Source organism: Mobula birostris, chromosome 6 (assembly GCF_030028105.1).
Source record: "Mobula birostris isolate sMobBir1 chromosome 6, sMobBir1.hap1, whole genome shotgun sequence".
NCBI classification, from domain to species: domain Eukaryota; kingdom Metazoa; phylum Chordata; class Chondrichthyes; order Myliobatiformes; family Myliobatidae; genus Mobula; species Mobula birostris.
The window spans coordinates 187,918,369-187,942,143 of record NC_092375.1 but is presented as its reverse complement, the minus strand read 5'-3'; the positions used below and the strand labels follow the sequence as shown (position 1 = coordinate 187,942,143).

Sequence of the window (23,775 nt, the reverse complement as noted above, 5' to 3'; positions counted from 1 at the left end):
TTTTTTTGCGCGCTGCTTTTTTCGTAACAGTGAAAACACCTGTTAGCGAAAACAGGGTACTAATGTAGGTCTTTTGTAACAGTGAGGTTTCATAAAGCGAACGTTGGAAAAGCAGGGGACACCTGTACTTGCATTATACATGCACATTCAAATTGTTTATATAAATTGCAAACAACAAAAGTTCCAGCATTGACTCCAATAGCACATCATTAGATGTAGACATCCAGTCAGAGAAACAGAACTTAACAATCATCCTCTGTTTCCTACCTCTGATCAAATAAAGAATTCAGTCCAGTATCTACCCCTGGATTCTATTCAATCTAACCTTTCAAACTAGCTTGCCTTGAGGAACCTTATTAAAGGCTTTGCTTTGGTCCATATAGACACTGTTCTATCCTTATCTACCCTCTTGGTTGCCTCCTCAAAGAATTAAAAGAGATTTGTCAGACCCAGCTTCTTATGCACAAGGTCATGCTGATTGTCTTGAATCAGACCCTGTCTCTAAATGTTGGCAGATCCTATTCCTCAGAATCCCCTCCAGCAACTTACCCATTTACTGCTGTCAGGCTGACCAACCTGTAGCTTTCTGGCCTAGTTTTGCTTCCCTTTTTAAACAGTGTTCAAAATTAGTGACTCTTTAGTCTTCCTGAATCTCTGTGGACTGAGAGGTTAGGTTGTGCGGGCGCAGCTTGTGTTTATGTTCGATAGCAATGATTGGGTGTTCATGCACTAGAACAAAGCACACCAGCACCTCTACTTCCTTGAGGGTTTGCGAAGATTCGATGTGACGTCTAAGACGTCGACAAACTTCTATAGATGTCTGGTGGAGAGTATATTGACTGGCTGCATCACAGCCTAATACGGAAACACTAATGCCCTTGAATGGAAAATCCTACAAAAAAGAAGTGGATATGACCCAGTCCATCACTGGTCAAGGCCTCCCCACCACTGAGTACGGAGACCTTGCGTTGTCACGAGAAAGTGGTATCCATGATCAGGAACTCCCACCACCTAGGTATGCTGTCTTCTCACTGCTGCCATCAGGAAGAAGGTACAGGATCCTCAGGACTCACAACACCAGGTTCAGGAACAGTTATTACGCCTCAATCATCAGGATCTTGAACCAGAGGGGATAACTCCACTCGCCCCATCACTGAACTGTTCCCACAGCTTATGGACTCTTCATCTCATGTTCCGGATATTTATTGCTTATTTATTCATTTTTTTTTCCCCTTTCTTTTTGTATTTGCATTGTTTGTTGTCTTTTTCATATTGGTTGTCCGCCCTTTTGGTGTGGTCTTTCACTGATTCCATTATGGTTATTGGATTTACTGAGTATGTCTGCAAGAAGTTGAATCTCAGTGTTGTATATGGTGACATATATGCACTTTGAACTTTGAATCTGGAGGGTTATAAGTCTGTAGGTGGTGTAATTACACTGGTTCCCATTGTTTACACACCATAGATCACCATGTATGCACTTGTCAGCATCCGCAGCATGTTTCTATTACCACCTACAAATTGTTGAGGGAATTATTACTACTGACAGTAGTAAGTAAAGAAGCTTTATGGACTTCCTTGACTTGTACTGGGTATTTTGATAGGAAAACATTTGAAACTTTTGCTTTTGTTATAACAGTCCACTCTGAAGATTAATTTTTAAGGATGACAATTGTACATCAAATACATTTGGCTGGCTGCCCATTTGTTTCACTGAGACTAATTAGATGATAGGTATTCTCTCGATGTTCCTTCCAAGTGCTCAGCTTCAAAGAAAACTGACTGTGAATGCAGCTAGCCAGTACTTTTCGGCAGATATTAACAGCTTCAAGCCCAGTTTTCCATTGAATTGGGAGTAATTGGAGCAATGAATCTAGTACTTTGGTCTGTTGCTAACTCCACATGGGGTCTAGTGGCAGTGCTCCATCCTGCTGAGTCCGGAATGCTTCTGGATGGCAAGTTAAGGCCACTGTTTCCCATCCTGGATAGCTCAGGAATACTGTGAGTGGCATGCCTTGGCCTGTAAGATTTGGCTTAGTGTACTGAGAAAGAAAAGAACTGCTGACGCCGTGGAAGATTAACAAGGAAATTGGCATTTCTCCATGTCTCAGTGCCAGCAAGATGAGTGTTCCTTCACAAAAGCAAAAGTCTGCAATCTATTCTCCACTCTTGGCCGAGCTTTGCTGACTGCAGTCTGGTGTTGACATTGACATTATCCTGGATTCCAAAAGGCTTTGAGAGGGTGAACTTGCTTCATTTCCTTTGGAATTCTGTTCCAAGGTAGATCTGGCAGAGGAGCAACCCATTTATATCAGTGGCAAAGTATGGTTACATATGAGTGAATGTAGTCATTTTAATTGAAGTTTAATTGGCTTAATTAGTTTTACGTTTAGATTTGTTTTAATTGTTTTGTTTTCTAATAAAGTGTGAACATTTTGGAGTGCATAGATGTCAGGAACATATAGAGGAACTTGACAGTTTTGTTAACTGACTAAAACTGGGAGCATAAATTAGCCATTTGTCATGGTGTCAGGAGGATCTTCTGGCTGGTCCATGATGTGGCAGTGGATTGCTTAAGACTTGCCACTGTACTTTGCCACTCAGCAATAAGGCAGCTTTGGCTGAAAACCAATAGTGGTCAGCTTGCCATTGTCAACAAATCCCTGGGAGCAGGCTTTGGCCAATTGTCAGTGATATGGATACGTTGCAGTTTATCTTGGCTCTTCTGTGGATGCTGAGGTTGGTGATGGGGAAGGGGCAATTGATGATACTACTACTTTTCTATATGATCTAAATTGAGCAAAATTTAAAAAGTGCATCTACCTTGGTTTTGAAATGAGAAATAAAAATGCAGCAATATGAAGTGAATCAGGTGACATCTGTCAAATGTCCTTGGAGTTAGATTGTTTAACTCTTGCACAAACCATTTCAATGATTCTTTGAGGATTTTGATAAGATAACATGTACCACTTTTTTATTGACCTAAATATTTTGTCATCATTATTTTGCTGGTTCTATTTTGTGGTGCCCTGATATTTTTGGTATTATGTGTTGTTCCAGCGGAAGAATTTCTACTGACGAGAACAAGCAAAGGCGGGTTACTGGTGCCTTAAAACCTGTCACTTTGGGTAGATGGGGCTCGTCAGCCAATCTCAGAGAAGGAATACACTGATCTCAAGCCTCTGCTGCCTTGCGGCTATACCCACCCATGGGGAGTAAGCCCCGAGAGAAAAATCTGGAGCTGGAGTCCCTAAGGCAGTCCTATTTTGAGTTCAATGCTGACCGGCAACTCCTGCGATGCTGCTGGTGTCAAACTGTATCGGTCTCTGCCGTTCCTTTAGATTCATCAGCTGTGTGGAGAGGGGGACCGGCAACATGGGCAACAGCTTTTGTAATGTTTAGTTTATCACATGGACAGCTGGGGCACAATATCCACGGGCAACCTTGGCCAATGGGGAGGGCCTCATAGTGTTGTTATTTGAATCAAAAGTCAGCATCATGTATAGTTGCTTGAAACATGATGAAGAGAGAGGGTATGCACATGAGATTGAGTTCAAGATCAGTTCAATTTAATCTTATTGATTGGCAGACCTAGTAGATTTGTTTCAGTAATAAAGTCTGTGTTATAGAAGCTGTCTCTGTCAGACCTAGTATTTCTGGAAAATTGTGCTGCATTCCCCAAGTCTGAAATTTATTTCATTATTACTTTGTCATTCTGAAGGTAAATGTAAAGCAGGAAATCCAGTATGCTGACGAAGGTGGACAACTGAAGAAAGAGAAAGGGCAACAAAAAGAACCTATAGATTTGCAGAAGAAAAAGAAAAGGAAACAACGATCTCCATCAAAGGTAATTCACCCAACTTGTGTACAGAATGATCACCTTCAGGACGCATTGTAGAAATGCAGTGGCCCGTGTAGTTTGTTTGTTATCACTTGCACTTAAAAAGAGAATTTAACTTAGTTTTTGAACCTGATCAATGAATCTGCCAATGGTGCTGTTCAGCAGAGCATTTGCTAAAAAGAAACCGTTTTTTTTTTCTAAAGCATTTTCAGTTACGCGTGCTGCTTAACCCATTGAAGGTGAATCTGAATTCATTAGGATTACTGAGCTAGACTGCAGTCTGCTGGTAGTTGTAGTTAATGCAAACAAAAATAGTATTTTAATACCTAAATAGCATATTATAAATTGAAGCATTAAAAAAAATTCCTCATAAGCCTTACATTAAGTACAGAATAAATGCCAAAACTGAGAATAATGTTGACTTTCTTAAGATACTTTATGATTCCAAAGGAAATTAGTGTCACAGTCGCATTACGAGTGCAGATATAAGTATTAGAAGGGAATTGAGAAAGCCTTTTTAAAAAATTACCTTAAAAATAAGGTGTACAAGATTTAAAGTCAAAAATTACAAGATCACTTCTCCGCTATAGGTTGACTCATTATAGAGCCTAATGGCCGAGGGTAAGAATAACCTCATATATTGTTCTTTGGAACAGTGCAGTTGTCTTAGTCTGTTACTGGAAGTGCTCCTGTATTAGACAAGCTGGCATGCAAGGGGTGAGAAACATTGCCCAGAATTGCTATGATTTTCTGGAAGGTCTTTTGTTGTACCACAGCCTCCAGTGTGTCCAATTTGACTCCTATAACAAAGCCAGCCTTTCTAATCAGTGTACTGAGCCTGTTGGCGTCACCTGTGTTGATGCCACTGTCCCAGCATACCACCTCAAGGAAGGTTTTACTGGTGACGACAGACTGGTAGAACATGTGAAGGAGAGGCCTGCATACTCCACAGGATCTCATTCTCTTCAGGAAGAAAAGGCAACTCTGATCCTTCTTGTACACAGCCTCTGTGTTAGTGCTCCACTTAAGTCTGTCATCCTGGTGCACCCCCAGGCACTTGTAGGTCCTCACCACATCCACGCCCTCACCATCAATGGTAACAGGGAGCAGTGCAGGTTTGGTCTTTCTTTCTTCTTTTCTTTATCAATCTTCTTATTAATTTAGAAAAAAGTACATATATACAAACGAGGAGGATTAGCTCAGATATCTATATCAATAACAATACATATAAAAGGTAAAATAAACATTATCAAGATCATACATAGTATTAATCTAATAGTATATAACAAAAAATAAGGTAATCAACTCTCATCATTTCATAAAAAAAGATGAAACTTTTATAATTTTTATATATATTAAAAAAACCACTATTCTCTATATAAAAAAAACAAAAAAAAATGAAAAAAAGAAAAAGGGAAAAAAGGGGACTGGGCAGCCCATATCGAGAGTAACAGCAAGAAAAAAGAAACTTTCTGATCAAATCCAAAGTTTCGAAAAAGTAACTGGAAGAGCAATAAATCAAACCATATGAAAATATTGAATAAAAGGTCGCCAAGTTTCTTCAAATTTAAAGGATGTATCAAATGTCCGACTTCTTTTCTCTAAACTTAGAGAGGACATAATGGAGGAAAGCCAATAAAAAACAGTAGGTGGATTAGAGTCCTTTCATTTAAGCAAAATGGCTCTCCTAGCCAATAAAGTTGTTAAAGCTATCATCTGTTGAGTGGAAACAGGAACGTATCCTGCTTCCAGTGGAATGATCCCAAAAATTGCTGTAAATAAATTCGGTTGTAGGTCCAAATTCAAAACTTTTGATGAAGTTTTAAAGACATCTTTCCAAAAAATATCTGTCTTGATACAAGACCAAAGCATATGAGTTAAAGTAGCCGCCAGGTCTTTCCAAAGTCCATCACTATCTCCTTTGTCCTACTAATGTTGAGCTGCAGATGATTCAGCTTGTACCATTTGACAAAGTCCTCCACCAGGGCCCTGTGTTCATCCTCCCGTTCTCCCTTTATACACCTAACTACTGCTGAGTCATCAGTTAATTTCTGCAGGTGACATGAGGGCAAGTTGCAAAATTCAGTTATTAGTTCAGATATTAATTTCTGGGTTACAGTTTAAACACAAACTCTCTCTTAAGCTTTAAAATACATCCAATTAATAACGTCATCGTTTTGTGTTGTTTGGTGAAATCCATGTCTGTAAACCATCTTTATGCATTGAGGGTTTGGAATGGTTGGGGGCTACTTGACATTAAAGTCCTGGAGGTGTAACTGGGGTGAGGAGGAGGAGGCAGGAGGATACCACTGCTTCTGTCCTGTGGGCTGCATTGACTGCTCTTTAACTTCTGCCAGCAATCTTTCATGTCCTCTTCCTCCACCCTCAATTTTTCCTGTACCTTGATAGTCACTTGTCTTTGTAAGTAGGAATTTTGATTTCGTTTATATTTTTAATAGTATGCTTATTTTTGAAAGTGATCAAATGGCAGTGTATGATATCTTTCAATAAGCTGTAGTAATGACACAACAGCTTATGGTGTGACTTCTACGTTTTGCTGCACTTCCTGAGAGGCTGTTGGATTAGACTGTTCGATTGTTATTTTCTCTGCAGTTTTAACAACTAATTGCCTTCTTGTATTTTATATAACTACCTATATACATGTAGCTGTTTAGTATAGTACCAAGTAGTCACAGTATGTACATACATGCATATGGTCAGTGTATCCTCCTAATGGTTACAGTTTTTTAGAAACATAGAAAACCTACAGCACAATACAGGCCCTTCGGCCCACAAAGTTGAGCCGAACATGTCCCTACCTTAGAAATTACTAGGGTTACCCATAGTCCTCTATTTTTCTAAGCTCCATGTACCTATCCAAAAGTCTCTTAAAAGCCCCTGTCGTATCCATCTCCACCACTGTTGCCGGCAGCCCATTCCACGCACTCACCACTGTGTTTAAAAAAAAAACACAACAACAACAACTTACCCCTCACATCTCTTCTGTACCTACTCCCCAGCACCTTAAACCTGTGCCTTCTTGTGGCAGCCATTTCAGTCCTGGGAAAAAGCCTCTGACTATCCACACGATCAATGCCTCTCATCATCTTATACACCTCTATCAGGTCACCTCTCATCCTCCGTCTCTCCAAGGAGAAAAGGCCGAGTTCACTCAACCTATTCTCATAAGGCATGCTCCCCAATCCAGGCAACATCCTTGTAAATCTCCTCTGCACCCTTTCTATGGTTTCCACAGCCTTCCTGTAGTGAGGTGACCAGAAAAAATGGCTGAATTCACTTAGTACTTTATTCCAAGGTTTATTGGGTACTTCAAAAATCAAACTTACAAAAATGAGTGAAAATAGTGAAAAGAATACTGCCAATATTTACCAAGCAACACAATAATAGCTCCATATTTATATTCTTGTCCAGTGTGAACTCCTGGCACCCCATCCGTTTCCAGTTCTCTTTGTTCTATTAACACTGAATAAAATATTTGTGAAGAAACATGTTTTATGTCACTTGCCTGATTTCTAGAAGAACTTGAATCAAAGATATCAGATTCCACCTAGGCTATACTGATAATTTATAGAGTACACTAACAAAGTATGATTATGAAAAGGCCAGATGACAGTTTTGTGTGTGTGTGTGTGGGGGGGGGGGGGAACACTTTGCATCCAGTGACCACATTGCCATTTGATTCAAAGTAAATATGGAGAAAGATAGGTCTGGTCCATGGGATGAGATTCTAAATTGGAGAAAGGCCAATATTGATTATATCAGAAATGATCTGACAAGTGTGGTTTGGGACAGGCTGCTTTCTGGCAAAGGTGTACTTGGAAAGTGAGAGGCCTTCAAAAATCAAAATTTTGAGAGTTCAAAGCTTTTATGTGCCTGCCAGTATAAAAAGAAAAGGTAAATGTCAGGATCAAGCAACACACACAAAAAGTGCTGGTGAATGCAGCAGGCCAGGCAGCATCTATAGGAAGAGGTACAGTCGATGTTTCGGGCTGAGACCCTTCATCAGGACTCCTTGGTTTTCAAGAGATATTGAGGCCTTGGTTAACGTAAAAGGGAGGTGCATAATAGGGATAGGCAAGTAGAATCAAATAAGGTGCTTATGGAGTAGAGGAAATGTAAGAAAACACTTGAGAAAGAAATCAGTAACGCAAAAAGAAAGCATGAAGTTGCCTAGCAGACAAGGTGAAGGAGAATCCTAAGGGAATCTACTGATCTCTTAATAGTAAAAGGATTGCAAGGGACAAAATTGGTCCTCTGGTAGACCAGGACAGATGGGAAAGATCTTAAGTGCATTGTTTGCATCTGTATGTACTCGGTTGATGGGTACAGAGTCTATGGAAGTGAGGCAAAGTGGTATCAACTTCATGGACACTGTACTGATTACAGAGGAGGAGGTGTTTGCTGTCCTGAAGCAAATCAGGATGGATAAATCCCCAGGGCCTGACAAGGTGTTCCCTCGGACCCTATGGGAGGCAAATGCAGAAATTGCTGGGGCCTTGGCAGAGATATTTAAAACCCCCTTAGTGACAGGAGAGATACCATAGGATTGGAGGGTAGCCAGTACTGTTCCGCTGTTTAAAAAAGGCTGTAAACGTAAACCTGGAAATTATAGGCCAGTGTGTCTGGCATCAGTTGTGGGAAAGTTATTGGAAAGAATTCTAAGAGATCCGAGAATACAAGTAATTGAATACACATGGACTGATAAAGGATAGTAAGCATGGCTTTGTGCGTGATACGTCATGTCTAACTATTAGAGTTTTTTGAGGGAGCTTCCAGGAAAGTAGATGAAGGCAAGGTAGTGGATGTTGTCTATATGGACTTGAGCGAGGCATTTGACAAGGTCCTGCATGGAAGGCTGATCAAGAAGTTCAGTTGTTTGGCATTGGGGTTGAGGTAGTAAATTGGATTGCACATTGGTTTTGTGGGAGAAGCCAGAGAGTGGTCGTAGAGGATTGCGTTTCTGACTGGAGCCCTCTGACTAGTGGTGTGCTGCAGGGATCGGTGCTGGGTCCTTTGTTGTTTGTCATCTATGTCAACGATCTGTGTGATAATGTGGTTAACAGAATCAGCAAATTTGTGAATGACACAAATATTGGGGGTGTAGTGGACAGTGAGGAAGGCTATCATGGCTTGAAGAGGGATCTGAATCAGCTGGAAAAATGGCAAATGGAATTTAATGCAGTCAAGTGTGAGGTTTTGCACTTTGATAGGACCAACCAAGGTAGGTCTTACACGGTGAACAGCAGGGCACTGAGTATAGTAAAACAAAGCGATCTGGGAATACAGGTACATAATTTGATGAAAGTGGTGCCACAGGTAGATAGGGTTGTAAAGAAAGCTTTTGGCACATTGGGCTTCAAGGTTACTGAGTAGAGAAGATGGGATGCTGTGTTGAAGTTGTTGGTTCAAAGGTTCATTTAACATCAGAGAAACGTATACAATATACATCCTGAAATGCTTTTTCTTCGCAACCATCCACGAAAACAGAGGAGTGCCTCCAAAGAATGAATGACAGTTAAATGTTAGAACCCCAAAGTTTCCCCCCCAGCTCCCCCCTCCCACGTGTAAGCGGCAGTGAGCAACAATCCCCTCCCCCCACCAGCAAAAATAAAGCACACCCGCTACCAGTACTCAAGTGTGAGCAAAGAAATAGCAAAGACACAGACTTGCAGTTTCCCCAAAGACTACGTTGTTCACCTGATAATTCGACATGCTGCAGTCTCTCTCTCCTAATAAGGGAGAAAGTGGTGACTCCATTCCATTTTCCAGCAAACGGGGAGACAACAAACAACTCACTGGATTACGATGGTAAAAGTCCGTTACGTCGTTTTTCCAAGCTCTGTGCCTGGAGATCGCAAGGATCCTGGGTCCCCAGGCACACAGTAGATGTTCCGACTCCCCCAACAACACACGGATCTCCTGTGACGACACCGACCCATGATTCGCCCGTCTCCAGCTACTCGACATCCTAAGCTTCTGAAACCGTGCCAAAATCTTAGGCCGAGACTTTGGCATGCCGAATAGCATCCAATTGTGGAACCCCAAGAACGGGTCCCATTCCGGCAGAAAACCGTAGTCAGCGTGTAACTCCAGGTCAGGGTCTTTAAAAGAACTCTGAAAGGGAAAAATAAAGATATTAAAGATGGAAATAGGACTGTTTTCGAAGATGCCAGCAAAGGAGTCGCCATTGGGCACCATAACTACTTAGGTGAGGCCTAATTTGGAGTACTGTGTGCAGCTTTGGTCACTTGCCTACAGGAGAGATGTAAACAAGGTTGAAAGAGTGCAGAGAAAATTTATAAGGTTGTTGCCAGGTCTGGAGGACCTGAGTTATAAAGAAAGATTAAATAGGTTAGGACTTTATTCTTTAGAATGTAGAAGATTGGGAGGAGATTTGATAGAGGGATACAAAATTATGAGGGGTATAGATTGGGTAAATGCAAGTAGGCTTTTTCCACTGAGGTTTGGTGGGACTACAAGCGGAGGTCATGGGTTAAGGGTGAAAGGTGAGAAATTTAAGGGGAACAGAAAGGGACACCTCCTCACTCTAGAGAGTCGTGAGAGTGTGAACGAGCTGCCAGCACAAGTGGTGCATGCAAGTTCAATTTCAATGTTTACATGGATAGGAGGGATACAGAGGGCTGTATTGTCCCAGTGCAGGTAGATGGTTTTCAGCATGGATTAGATGCCCTAAGGGCTTGTCTGTGCTGTACTTTTCTATGACTATGACTCTGTGAAGGCCTCCTTTGGTCAGAGTTGACCTGGATATTGCGTCCAAGTTGTCTAGATACGCAAACCTGGGCAATACGAGATGGAGAGCAAGCTCTTACCCATGTAGCAAGCCCCCGCTCTCCATGCATCTGATGAACCCAAAGGAACGGCAAAGATTGATACAGTTTGGTACCAGCAGCGTTGCAGGAGTTGCCAGTCAACATTGAAACTAATGTAGGACTGCCTTAGGGACTTAAGCTCCGTATTTTTCCCCCTCAGGATTTACTCCTGAAGCTTTCCCCTTGAGTGGGTATAGCTGTAAGGCAGGGGAGATCTGAGATCAGAGTTTTCCTTTTCCTAGATGAGTTGCCAACATAGCTGACAAGCCCCTTCTGCCTGAAGCGACTTGTTTTAAGGAACCAGTAACCCATTTTTGCCTCTTCTCCTGTCAGTAGAAACTGTTCTGCTGGGCTCAGTAGCTAAGCCACACGTGAAGGGCAGCAGCTGGACTTGGTTGTCAGAGGCTATCTGAGGCGCTCGCTATTGGGAGCATTTAATAGGTAGTGGGAGCTTGTCCCCATTACCACCCCAGCTATAACAACCTTAAGGAACCTCTATGTCTGCAACACAAGGTGTAAACGATTAAACATTTACCTACATGTTGCTAATGTTGAATCCAAATATGTATCTGCTCTACAATAGGGAAGCTGGAAAGAATGTTTATGGGAAAGCTATAGACTTTCATATGAGCAAGATTTAAAGAATGTTGAAGGGGTGAACAAGTTTAGAGAAGTTGTTCACTAGGAAATGGGGTATAGTTGATCACAACATCATTGATTACAAAGCAGAAAATGAACTGGGACTCCCACTTCTGGTCACTAATCTGTGAATTATACTGAGAGGTACAGTGCCTATAAAAAGCATTCAATACCTCATCCCTCCCTCCCGGAAGTTTTCATGGTTTATTGTTTTACAACATTGAATCCTAGTGGATTTAATTTGGCAACTTGACACTGATCAACAGAAAAGACTCTTTCCTGTCGAGGTGAAAACTATTTTCTACAAATTGGTTGAAATTTATTACAGTTATTAAACAAAATAATTGATTGCATAATTTCTCACCTACCTTCAAGTCAGTATTTAGTAGTTGCACATTTGGCAGCAAATATCAGCTTTGCACATCTGGACACTGCAATTTTCCCCCTTTTTTTTTTACAAACTGCTCAAGCTCTGTCAGATTGCATGGGGATCATGAATGAACAGCCCTTTTCAACTCCAACCCCAAATTCTCAATTGGATTGAAGCCTGGACTCTGAGTTGGCCACTCCAGGACATTAAGTTTGTTGTATTTAAGCCATTCCTGTGTAGCTTTGGCACTATGCTTAACCTCATTGTCTCAAATCTTCTCCCAAGTCGCAGTTCTCTTTCAGACTATATCAAGTTTTCCTCCAGGATTTCCCTGTATTTTGCAGAATTCATTTTACCTTCTACCTTCACAAACCTTCCAGGGCCTGCTGCAGTGAAGCATCCCCACAGCATGATGCAGCCATCACCATGCTTCATGGTAGGGATGGTGTGTTTTTGATGACGTGCAGTGTTTGGCTTGCGCCAAATATAGCGCTTAGTCTGATGGCCAAAAAACTCAATTTTCGTTTCATCAGACCATAGAAACTTCTTCCAGCTGACTTCAGAATCTCCCACGTGCTTTCCCAGCAAACTCTAGGCGAGACTTAATATTAATTTTTTTTTCAACAGTGGCTTTCTCTTTGCCACTCTCACATAAAGCTATGACTGGTGAAGCACCCAGGCAAAGTTGTATGCGTGGTCTCTCCCATCTCAGCCACTAAGCTTGTAACTCCTCCAGAGTTGTCATAGGACTCTTGGTTGCCTCCCTCACTAGTCCCCTTCTTGCACGGTCACTCAGTTTTTGAGGATGACCTCTTCTAGGCAGATTTACTGTTGTGCCATGTTTTTCCCATTTCTTGATGATCGACCAAGGGATACTCAGTGACTTGGAAATTTTCTTGTATCCATCTCGTGCTTTTCAATAACCTTTTTACAGAGTTGCTTGGAGTGTTCTTTTGTCTTTATGGAGTAGTTTTTGCCAGGATACGGTCTCACCAGCAGCAGGACCACCTTCTTCTTCAGACTTTTAATGGTGGTTGGCAATCAAACTTAAAGGTGCATTACCATTACCAGCTGGCCTGGAGTGTGGTGTAGAGTTGGGAAATAAAACCCCTACTACTTCTTTATCAAATGGAGACTAAGTTCGCCTCCTGCTCAAAGCCAGAGATTCAGCCTTCAGGTCTGGAGACCGGGAGGTTTACAGCTCAGCCAGGGCCAGCCTGAGGAGGGGAATCTCTCAGGCTAAACACATATACAAACAGAGAATCGAGGAGCATTTCAACTCCTTGGACCCCCGGTGCGTGTGGCATGTCATACAGGTCATTACAGACTTCAAATCACCTAGTACTGTGCTCCCTTCCAGCTCTGCTTCCCTCCCTGATGAGCTCAGTTACTTCTACGCTCGCTTTGACCGAGAGAACAAGAAGGTCACCCTCAAAGCGGATCTGCCACCTGGTGAACTGCCTCTCTCACTTTCCACCTCCAATGTTTGCACCACCCTGAGCAGGGTGAATGTACGGAAGGCAGCTGGTCCGGATGGAATCCCTGGCCGTGTGCTCAGAGTCTGTGCAGGGCAGTTGGCCAGGGTCTTCACAGACATTTTTAATCTGTCCCTGGCCCAGGCAGTTGTCCCCACAAGCTTCAAGATCGCCACCATCTTGCCAGTGCTGAAGCATTCCACTGCCACGGGCCTGAATGACTTCTGCCTAGTTGCACTCACCCCCATCATTGCGAAGTGCTTTGAGAGACTGGTTCCATCACATCTGAAATCCTGTCTGCCCACTACCCTGGACCCCCATCAATTTGCCTATTGCATCAACAGGTGAACAGAGGACGCCATCTCCACGGCACTTCACTCTGCCCTGACCCACCTGGACAGCCCCAACTCTTACATCAGAATGCTGTTCATTGACTTGAGTTCGGCATTCAGTACTGTGATCCCCTCCAAGCTGATCACCAAACTTCGCCAGCTTGGTATCAGCTCATCCCTCTGCAATTGGACCTTGGACTTTCTGACTAACAGACCCCAATCAGTTAAGTGAGACAACCTCTCCTCCTCCACTCTCACCCTGAACACTGGCGTGCCTCAAGGCTGTGTGCTGAGCCCTCTTCTGTACTCCATTTTCACCTATGACTGTGTTCCTATACATGGTTCTAACTCCATAATCAAGTTCGCAGACGACACCGTGGTGGTTGGCCTGATCAGAGGGGATGACGAGACGGCCTACAGGGACGAGGTCCAACACCTGGCCACGTGGTGTGCCGACAACAACCTGACCCTTAACACCCAGAAGACCAAGGAGATCATTGTGGACTTCAGGCATGCTAGGAGCCACACTCATGTCCCCATCTACATCAACAGAGCTGTAGTGGAGCGTGTACCAAGCTTCAAATTCCTTGGTGTCCACATTTCCCAGGATCTCACCTGGTCCCTGAACTCCTCCATCCTGATCAAAAAGGCACAACAGCGCCTTTAATTCCTGCGGAGCATCAAGAAAGCTCACCTCTGTCCCAGGATACTGACGGACTTTTACCGCTGTACCATTGAGAGCATACTCACCAACTGCATCTCAGTGTTGTATGGCAATTGTCCCGTATCGGACCACAAAGCACTCCAGTGTGTGGTGAAAACTGCCCAGTGGATTATCGGCACCCCAATTGCCCACCATTGAGAACATCTACCATAAACACTGCCTGGGCAGGGCGAAAAACATTATCAAGGATGCGTCTCACCCTAACCATGGACTTTTTACTCTCCTCCCATCCGGTAGGCGCTACAGGAGCCTCCACTCCCACACCAGCAGGCACAGGAAGGGACTCTTCCCTGAGGCTGTGACCCTGCTGAACCTCACATCACAGTGCTAAGCAGTATTGCACCCGTATTGTACTGTCTCCGTACTTTTATATTTGTGTGCTGTAGCACTTACTTTTTATTCGCAATTATTTTGTAAATAACACTATCCTTTGCATTTCTTGTTAGATGCTAGCTGCATTTCATTGGCTTTGTATCTGTACTCGGCACAATGACAATAAAGTTGAATCTAATCTAAGTTACCCCAAAAAGCCCTATAGATTGTAAATAACAAAAGACAATATTGTGAATTAAATTAAAGTCACTTTCAAGACTTAGTAAAATTTTTAAGTGAAAACTATCAGATAGTAGTGAAGCCTGCACTTGATTTCTTTCAATCTTGTATGCTTCACATTGTAATAGAATGCGTTTAGCTATTTCATAATGGTGACAAAACCAACACACCCCAGAGTGATGTTTTCCAACCAGATACAAGGAATAGTTAAGCATGGTATGCCCAATTCTAAGTCAAGTCAATATAATTCCTTCTTATTTTTCCCCCTTTTCCCATCAACCTAACAGTTTTATGTATTCTGTAAAGATGTCTCCGCTGATGTCCATTATCCCACAAGTCTTGTCATAATTCCCTAATTCTTAACCCCATCAACCCCTTAGTTTCTGATTTGCTACGTGATTTGCTATATCCACAGCTGAACTTTTAACAGCTTTTTTGGCCAAACAATCAACCCAGTCACTCTCCTCAACACATCTATGTGCAGGGGCCCATAAGAAGAAGACATGAAATAAAGTTTGAAGAGCATTCAGCAGTTGATCTGAGCTACTGCTAGAAATAACTGTTTTAAGACTAATCAAAACTGAAAAAAGAATCAGAACAAATTACAGTTTTCCAAGGACAAATTTCCTCCGCCTATTGCAAGCCCAAAATGATGGCAACAAATTCTTCTGCTGTATACACTGATAAATGGTTAGCAATACATTCAGGCACAAAAACAGCCACACCAACATTCCCAGTTAAATTATCTCTTGATCTATCAGTAAAAATGGTGAACATATCCCAATAATTTTCCTTAACATATTGATGGACCAACAGACTCTCAGGCACATCAGGACTCTTGGACTTCATTAAATCATGCAACCTAAAATAAATTAAAGTAATTGCGGAAAAAAAACAAGGTGGATTACCTAGAAAGATACAGTGAGACATATTACATAATCCAGCAAACCCATATTCCTTGTGTGATAAGAACCCAGCTACCCAAAACTAAAAACACTCTTCTTGTGATGTTCCCAAAAGTCTTCTAATATATTTTTAACAGGGTGATCGTTATTCTGCTGCCTCAAATTAATCCAATATGTTAATATCAACTTTAACCTCTGCAACTGAAAGGGTAGTTGTCCCATTTCAACTGAAATAGAGGTCAACCTCACTACACCACAACACAGTCTAAAAGTAACACATCCAAACATTTTAAATTTGAAGCTGCAGCTGATCCATACGCTACACAGGCATAATCAAGTACAGATCTAGTTAAACAAATATAAATGGTCAACATCGATTTTTGAGTAGAACCCCAAGATTACCCACCTAGACACCTGAGAATATTTAATGCCCCTTTACATTTATCCATTATTTTACTGATTTGGTGCTTCCATGTCAGCTTATTATCCAGCCACATGCTGAGAAATCTTCGAGAGTTTGACCAGATAATTGCAAATCAAGTGTGGGTCTATTAATCTTCTTTGTAAAACACTTAGGTGTTTTAGCCACTGAAAGCTTAAAATCCCATCTAATTGCTAATTGTATCCTATGTACAGTTAAATTTAAATTATTACCTCTAATCCATAATACTCCATCATCTACAAAAAGTGATTTACCCACTGATCAACAGAAAATATCTCTATCTCAGAGTAAGCATCATTAATCAGCAGTTGGACCTTCCAGATACATGTGTAGTTTTACTACAATCTATTGAAACACCTTGACTGCGAACAGGTGATCTCCATTTAACTAATTATGTAACTTCTAAAACCAGTTGGCTGCACCGGTGATGATTTGGTGTGTCATTTTAAAGGGGGTGAATATTTATGCAATCGATTATTTTGTGTTTTATATTTGTAAGTAATTTAGATCACTTTGTAGACATCTGTTTTCTCTTTGACACAAAAGAGTCTTTTTCCTGTTGATCAGTGTCAAAAAAGCCAAATTAAATCCACTGTGATTGACTGTTGTAAAACAATAAAACATGAAAACTTTCAAGGGGGGTGAATACTTTTTATAGGCACTGTAAATAGGTATGAATGCCTTTGAGAAGATGTGATTTGCCTGTGGACTCCTGTCAGTTTCTGAAAGAAATAAACAAGGTTCAAGGCAGTTTATTGTAGGGTTTTTCAAGGGTATTTAATATAGAATTTATTGCTACAATTTTATTTTTCTTGGGTACATATTCCATTCTGGTGCTGGTTGCGCTAGATTCCATTATTTTGTTAAATCTGTGGTATTTCAAATTCATGTGCAAATTTCATCAGTTTTAGTGTGATCACTTGTGTCTTTAGAATATACAAAGAACAAGTTTTAGCACCCAATCGGTGGTGTTATGTGGAAGTGTTTGGGGGAACTTGTTTAATAAATTCTGTCTAAAAAAAGTTTGGAAGGGTCTCGGCCCGAAATGTTGACTACTCTTTTCCATAGATGCAGCCTGGCCTGCTGATTTCCTTCAGCAATTGTGTGTGTTGCTTGGATTTCCAGCATCTACAGATTTTCTCTTGTTTCTAATAAACTCTGTGTTGGAATAAAATCGTTAACATTTTGTATTCAGATTCTAACGATAAATGAAGATGGATCGTTGGGATTGAAATGCCTGAAATCTCATATCTGTGAGCACTGTAATGCTGCTTTCCGTACCAACTACCATCTACAAAGACATGTTTTCATTCACACAGGTATGGGTGGTCTTGTGCGCTAAATCATTCAATGATAAATACTTGTATCATTCAAGCTGTGGTTTAATATCTGAAAAATATTGTCAAAATATTAAGGGTATTTATGATTTTAATTGGGTTAATATTTACTTGCCATTTTGTTGTTTCCTGAAATATTCATTGCAAACAAATTCTTCTAACTTCTGTTTTATTGTCCGATTCTGTACCGTAATGAAACAAAACATTGCCAAGTACGGACATCTGTTGTGAAGTTTGGTGTTCTAAACTTGCTGGTTGCTTCCCATGTAAGCATTTGCCAATTGCATTGTAATTTGAACTCTTTCTTGAGTGTACCAGTGAAACACAATTTTATTATAATTCTCCAGCGTTACACTGGGAATCTGTAATGGCGTATCTCTGCAAAGTTAGAACTAGTATCTAAACAGCAAGGCCATTAATTTTGTTGGCAAGAAATTGGCACAATGGGCCAGGGCTAGATTCAAGCACATCGAATTTATAGCGTTCCATGACTTAACTATAAAAAAGGTTGTTATCTGAATGTGTTATGCTTTTAATTTTGATTTCCTTGTGTAGTTTAACTAATTATGAGGGGTGTAGATAGGGTAAATGCAAGCAGGCTTTTTCCACTGAGTTTGGGTGGGACTACAACCAGAGATCATGGTTTAAGGGTGAAAGGAAAGCAAACATGAGGGGAAGCCTCTTCACTCAGAGGGCCGTGAGAGTGTGGAACAGGCTGCTGGTGAAAGTGATAGATGTGATTTAGATTTCAACGTTTGAGATATTTAGTTAGGTACATGGTAGAGGTATGGAGGGCTGTTGTCCCATGCAGGCTGATGGGAGTAGACAGTTTAAATGGTTTGGCATGGACTAGATGGGCCAAAGGGCCTGCTGTGCTGTATTCTTCTATGATTCTATGACTATAATTATAAAACTGTTTAAAATACTCCTTTTTTTGTTTTTGAATGGCTGCTTTTGACAAATTTGTCAGCCACCTAAGCCAGCTGTTAACTTCTTGTTTTATGAGCTGGTGTTGACCAGTGAGGGTACACCGCGCTGGCGAGGCTGGCCACCCAGGCAAGCCACACAGACTGGGGGCTCCACTCCCTTGATGGACGTCTCTGGGGGCAGGGGGGTGTGGCGGCCCACACACGCGGGACTGGAACTGCCATCGGGAGCCGCGGGCAGACACGCAGTAGCGTGTTTGGAACTACCCGCTCAGGGCAGACCTTCCGGGGACAGCCTGACGTCACGTCCGTCCTGCGGGTCGCAGGGGCCCATGGGAGGGGAGATGTAAGCGCACGATTTTGAATAAAGGCATTCTGAGTTCAGCTCTCTCTGCCTCCGTGCGTTTCTTTAGTAGTGCGTTGGCGCGCAACTACATTTCTTTATCTGACTGTCTGTCCCCTATGATGGTACTTGTGAATGAAAGGCCCTGCAGCTTTAGGCCATCTTGTTGAGGTTTGCATCAGCACTTTGCAAATTGGCTCCTCAAAAGCTAGAAATCAATAGTTTCTGTGAGTCTGTTTGGTTTAGCAGGAATTCTTGGTCCAAAGTCTCTTCAAATTTTATGTCTCTCTGAATTGTAATGTTGCTAAATGTTGAATATGTTTTAAAGTTCATAAAACTGACTGGAGATGACATGGAATTAAGGATTCCATTTTCTTGTATTCGTTTGTAATACTCACTGACCGTATTCTTTTACTTTTGAAGGTGAAAAACCGTATCAGTGCAGTCAATGTAGCATGCGTTTTATTCAGAAGTATTTGCTGCAGAGACATGAAAAGATTCATACTGGTAAAGTTTCTATTTTAATTCAACTTAATCGGTTTTTTGTATCTGGAAAAATATGAACAGGTCTGATTGCAGGTTTAATCGTGTCATTAAACCCAGAGTTTCACTTTCATTCATCTTTTTGGTAAACTTGAAAGCAGTCAATAAAAATAACGTAACTGCATTTATGTAATGTTTTTCCTATCCAGCATTCCCTCAAATTTTTTTTTGCAGCTGTGCGGAGGAACCATTGCACTCAGCAGGAAATTTTTACATTGCCTCAAAATTGTGCGGCACTTTAAATGATTTGTTTGAACAATTAACAATGAGCTATCAGCTTCCATTCTTGTTTATTGTTAGAATTTGCAACAGTGTTTTAACTTGAAAGTGACAATATAAACACAATGAAGTTCTAAAATGTTTCAAGGTAAAGGGTGTGGTATATTTATTATTTTAGAAAATCTAGAAAATATTCATTAACTCATAGAATATTTCACAATTATTAACATAGGTTTCAAAATTATATTAACGTTATATAAAAGAAAATGCAAGCTGTGCGACAACAAAAGCTACGTGTGTAGGAGCATTTCAGTTGCAGTGCAGCTAGGGATCCACACAGGTTTGAGGGAACAGTGTTCTTATCCCAAAGTCCTTAGCAATTTTAGATTTGTAAAAATTGTAAATCAAAACTACTAAGAACACTGTGCCTGTGCTTGACTTTCCAAGAGTAATCCAATTGGTATCGTTCCCAATCTTTCCAAATATTCTTGCAAATGATTTTCTTCCATTTATTTTGGAAAGCCATTATGGATTCTATATCCATCACCAAATCAGGCAATGCAGTTCAAAGATCAACCCCGACCATTGTACAAAATTATTTTATATTCGTTAGCTTTGGAGCTTTTGGTCAGATAACAAATATCTGAGGCACAATAGCACAGTGTGGAGTATGGTAGCAAAGTCATTAAGTACTATCACTTTACAGCCCCAGATGTCACGGGGTTCAATTCTTTCTCCTGTGTGAAAGGAGTTTGTTTGATCTCCCCGTGACTGCATGGGTTTCCTCCGGATGCTCTAGTTTCCAAAGATGTAAGATTGAGGGTTAGTGAGTAGTGGGTGTGCTATATTGGCACTGGAAGTGTGGTGACATTTGTGGGTTTCCCCTAGCATAATCCTTGGTTGTTTATGCAAAAATAATATCTTTTACTGTCTGTTTCAAAGAAAGTGTGATAACTGGAGTCTCTCACTGTCTCTCTCTCTCTTTCTGTCTGTCTCCCCCTCTCCCCCCCTCCCCCCCTGTCCCCCCCTGTCCCTCCCTCTCCCCTCTCCCCCCCTCTCCCCCCCTCTCCCCCCCTCTCCCCCCTCTCCCCCCTCTCCCCCCTCTCCCCCCTCTCCCCCCTCTCCCCCCTCTCCCCCCTCTCCCCCCCCTCCCCCCCCTCCCCCCCTCTCCCCCACTCCCCCCCTCCCCCCTCCCCCCTCCCCCCTCCCCCCTCCCCCCCTCCCCCCTCCCCCCCCTTCCCCCCCCCTCTCCCCCCCTCTCTCCCCCCTCCCTCTCTCTCCCTCTCTCCCTCCCCCCGCTCTCTCCCTCTCCCCCCCCTCTCCCATGCGTGCGGTCTCGCTCTTGCTGTCTCTGTCTCTCCCTCTCGCTCTCCCTCGTGCGTGGTCTTTCTCGCTCTTCCTCGTGTGCTCTCGCTCTCTTGTGTGCGTGCTGTTTCGCTCTCTTGCGGTCTCTCCCTCGCTCTCGCTCACGCGCTGTCTCTCCTTCGCTCTCTCGCTCTGCTTCGCGCGCGCTCTCGCTCTCCCTCGGGCGCTGTCTCTGTCTCCTTCGCTGTCTGTCTGTCTGTCTCTCTCTCTCTCTCTCTCTCTCTCTCTCTCTCTCCCTCTCCCTCTCCCTCTCCCTCTCCCTCTCCCTCTCCCTCTCCCTCTCCCTCTCCCTCTCCCTCTCCCTCTCCCTCTCCCTCTCCCTCTCCCTCTCTCCCTCTCTCCCTCTCTCCCTCTCTCCCTCTCTCCCTCTCTCCCTCTCTCCCTCTCTCCCTCTCTCCCTCTCTCCCTCTCTCCCTCTCTCCCTCTCTCCCTCTCTCCCTCTCTCCCTCTCTCCCTCTCTCCCTCTCTCCCTCTCTCCCTCTCTCCCTCTCTCCCTCTCTCCCTCTCTCCCTCTCTACCTCTCTACCTCTCTACCTCTCTACCTCTCTGTTTTGTTATCAAGTATTCTGTTACTGAAAAAGTTTTGTCTCAGTTCTACGTCAAAACCCTTTGTGCCCTTTGTAACTTGCTCTGCTCTGAAATGATTGATCCCAGCTTTGCCAGTTCATCGGCGTGGCACTATTACCACCTTCATGGGTCTCTGTACCCGTTCAGAATGGGTTCAGTGTGTACATGATGACTCTGAAATCGATGCTGACTGAAACTGTCTGAGCATTACCATGGCCAAGTAAATAGATTGATGATTAAGTGTGAGTTCTTGCTGTGGCTCCTCTCGCTCAATCAATGGAAGTTCTAGCAGAATGGAAATAGCACAGATTATAAATATGTGTAAAACTATACCATTCTTGTTCTACTGAATGTGATCTTTCAGATTAATTAGTCACTCATTATATGCATGTCCCTCTGGCCACATTTAAGAGGAGCGCTTCTCTTCAATGAATTGCTTTGACAGTGACGCTACTTTAACGTGGACGAATATGGCATTTGATTTGCATTCAGCATATTCAACAAATAGAAATGAACATAGAACATAGAATAGTACAGCACAGTACAGGCCCTTCGGCCCACAATGTTGTGCCGACCCTCAAACCCTGCCTCCCATATAACCCCTCCACCTTAAATTCCTCCATATACCTGTCTAGTAGTCTCTTAAATTTCACTAGTGTATCTGCCTCCACCATTGACTCAGGCAGTGCATTCCACGCACCAACCACTCTCTGAATAAAAAACCTTCCTGTAATATGCCCCTTGAACTTCCTGCTCCTTACCTTAAAGCCATGTCCTCTTGTATTGAGCAGTGGTGCCCTGGGGAAGAGGTGCTGGCTGTCCACTCTATCTGTTCCTCTTAATATCTTATATACCTCTATCATGTCTCCGCTCATCCTCCTCTCTAGAGAGTAAAGCCCTAGCTCCCTTAATCTCTGATCATAATCCATACTCTCTAAACCAGGCAGCATCCTGGTAAATCTCCTCTGTACCCTTTCCAATGCTTCCACATCCTTCCTATAGTGAGGTGACCAGAACTGGACACAGTACTCCAAGTGTGGCCTAACCAGAGTTTCATAGAGCTGCATCATTACCCCGCGACTCTTAGACTCTATCCCTCGACTTATGAAAGCTAACACTCCAAAAGCTTTCTTAACTACCCTATCTACCTGTGAGGCAACTTTCAGGGATCTGTGGACACGTACCCCCAGATCCCTCTGCTCCTCCACACTACCAAGTATCCTGCCATTTACTTTGCACTCTGCCTTGGAGTTTGTCCTTCCAAAGTGTACCACCTCACACTTCTCCGGGTTGAACTCCTATCTGCCACTTCTCAGCCCACTTCTGCATCCTATCAATGTCTCTCTGCAATCTTCAACAATCCTCTATACTATCCTCAACACCACCAACCTTTGTGTCGTCTGCAAACTTGCCAACCCACCCTTCTACCCCCACATCCAGGTCGTTAATAAAAATCACGAAAAGTAGAGGTCCCAGAACCGATCCTTGTGGGACACCACTAGTTACAACCCTCCAATCCAAATGTACTCCCTCCACCACGATCCTCTGCTTTCTGCAGGCAAGCCAATTCTGAATTCACCTGGCCAAACTTCCCTGGCTCCCATGCCTTCTGACTTTCTGAATAAGCCTACCATGTGGAACCTTATCAAATGCCTTACTAAAATCCATGTAGATCACATCCACTGCATTACCCTCATCTATATGCCTGGTCACCTCCTCAAAGAGTTCTATCAGGCTTGTTAGACATGATCTGCCCTTCACAAAGCCATGCTGACTGTCCCTGATCAGACCATGATTCTCTAAATGCCCATAGATCCTATCTCTAAGAATCTTTTCCAACAGCTTTCCCACCACAGACGTAAGGCTCACTGGTCTATAATTACCTGGACTATCCCTACTACCTTTTTTGAACAAGGGGACAACATTCGCCTCCCTCCAATCCTCCGGTACTATTCCCGCGGACAACGAGGCAATAAAGATTCTAGCCAGAGGCTCGGCAATCTCTTCCCTTGCCTCGTGGAGCAACCTGGGGAATATTCCGTCAGGCCCCGGGGACTTATCCGTCCTAATGTATTTTAAGAACTCGAACACCTCCTCTCCCTTAATATTAATATGCTCCAGAACATCAACCTCACTCATATTGTCCTCACCACCATCAAATTCCCTCTCATTGGTGAATACCAAAGAGAAGTATTCATTGAGGACCTCGCTCACTTCCACAGCCTCCAGGCACATCTTCCCACCTTTATCTCTAATCAGTCCTATTTTCACTCCTATCATCCTTTTGTTCTTCACATAATTGAAGAATGCCTTGGGGTTTTCCTTTACCCTACTTGCCAAGGCC

At 42.7% G+C, this 23,775-nt stretch overlaps 1 protein-coding gene across 2 annotated transcripts in view; it reads left to right on the top strand.

Moving 5' to 3' along the window:
- Nucleotides 1–23,775, top strand: part of znf148 (zinc finger protein 148) — a 59,586-nt gene that overhangs the window by 21,427 nt on the left and 14,384 nt on the right. For both annotated transcript variants that reach the window (XM_072262085.1, XM_072262084.1), the window contains exons 4-6: nt 3,722–3,847; nt 17,327–17,450; nt 19,161–19,244. In XM_072262085.1, the coding sequence (XP_072118186.1) occupies nt 3,722–3,847; nt 17,327–17,450; nt 19,161–19,244 (334 nt within the window). The remainder of the gene's footprint in view (nt 1–3,721; nt 3,848–17,326; nt 17,451–19,160; nt 19,245–23,775) is intronic.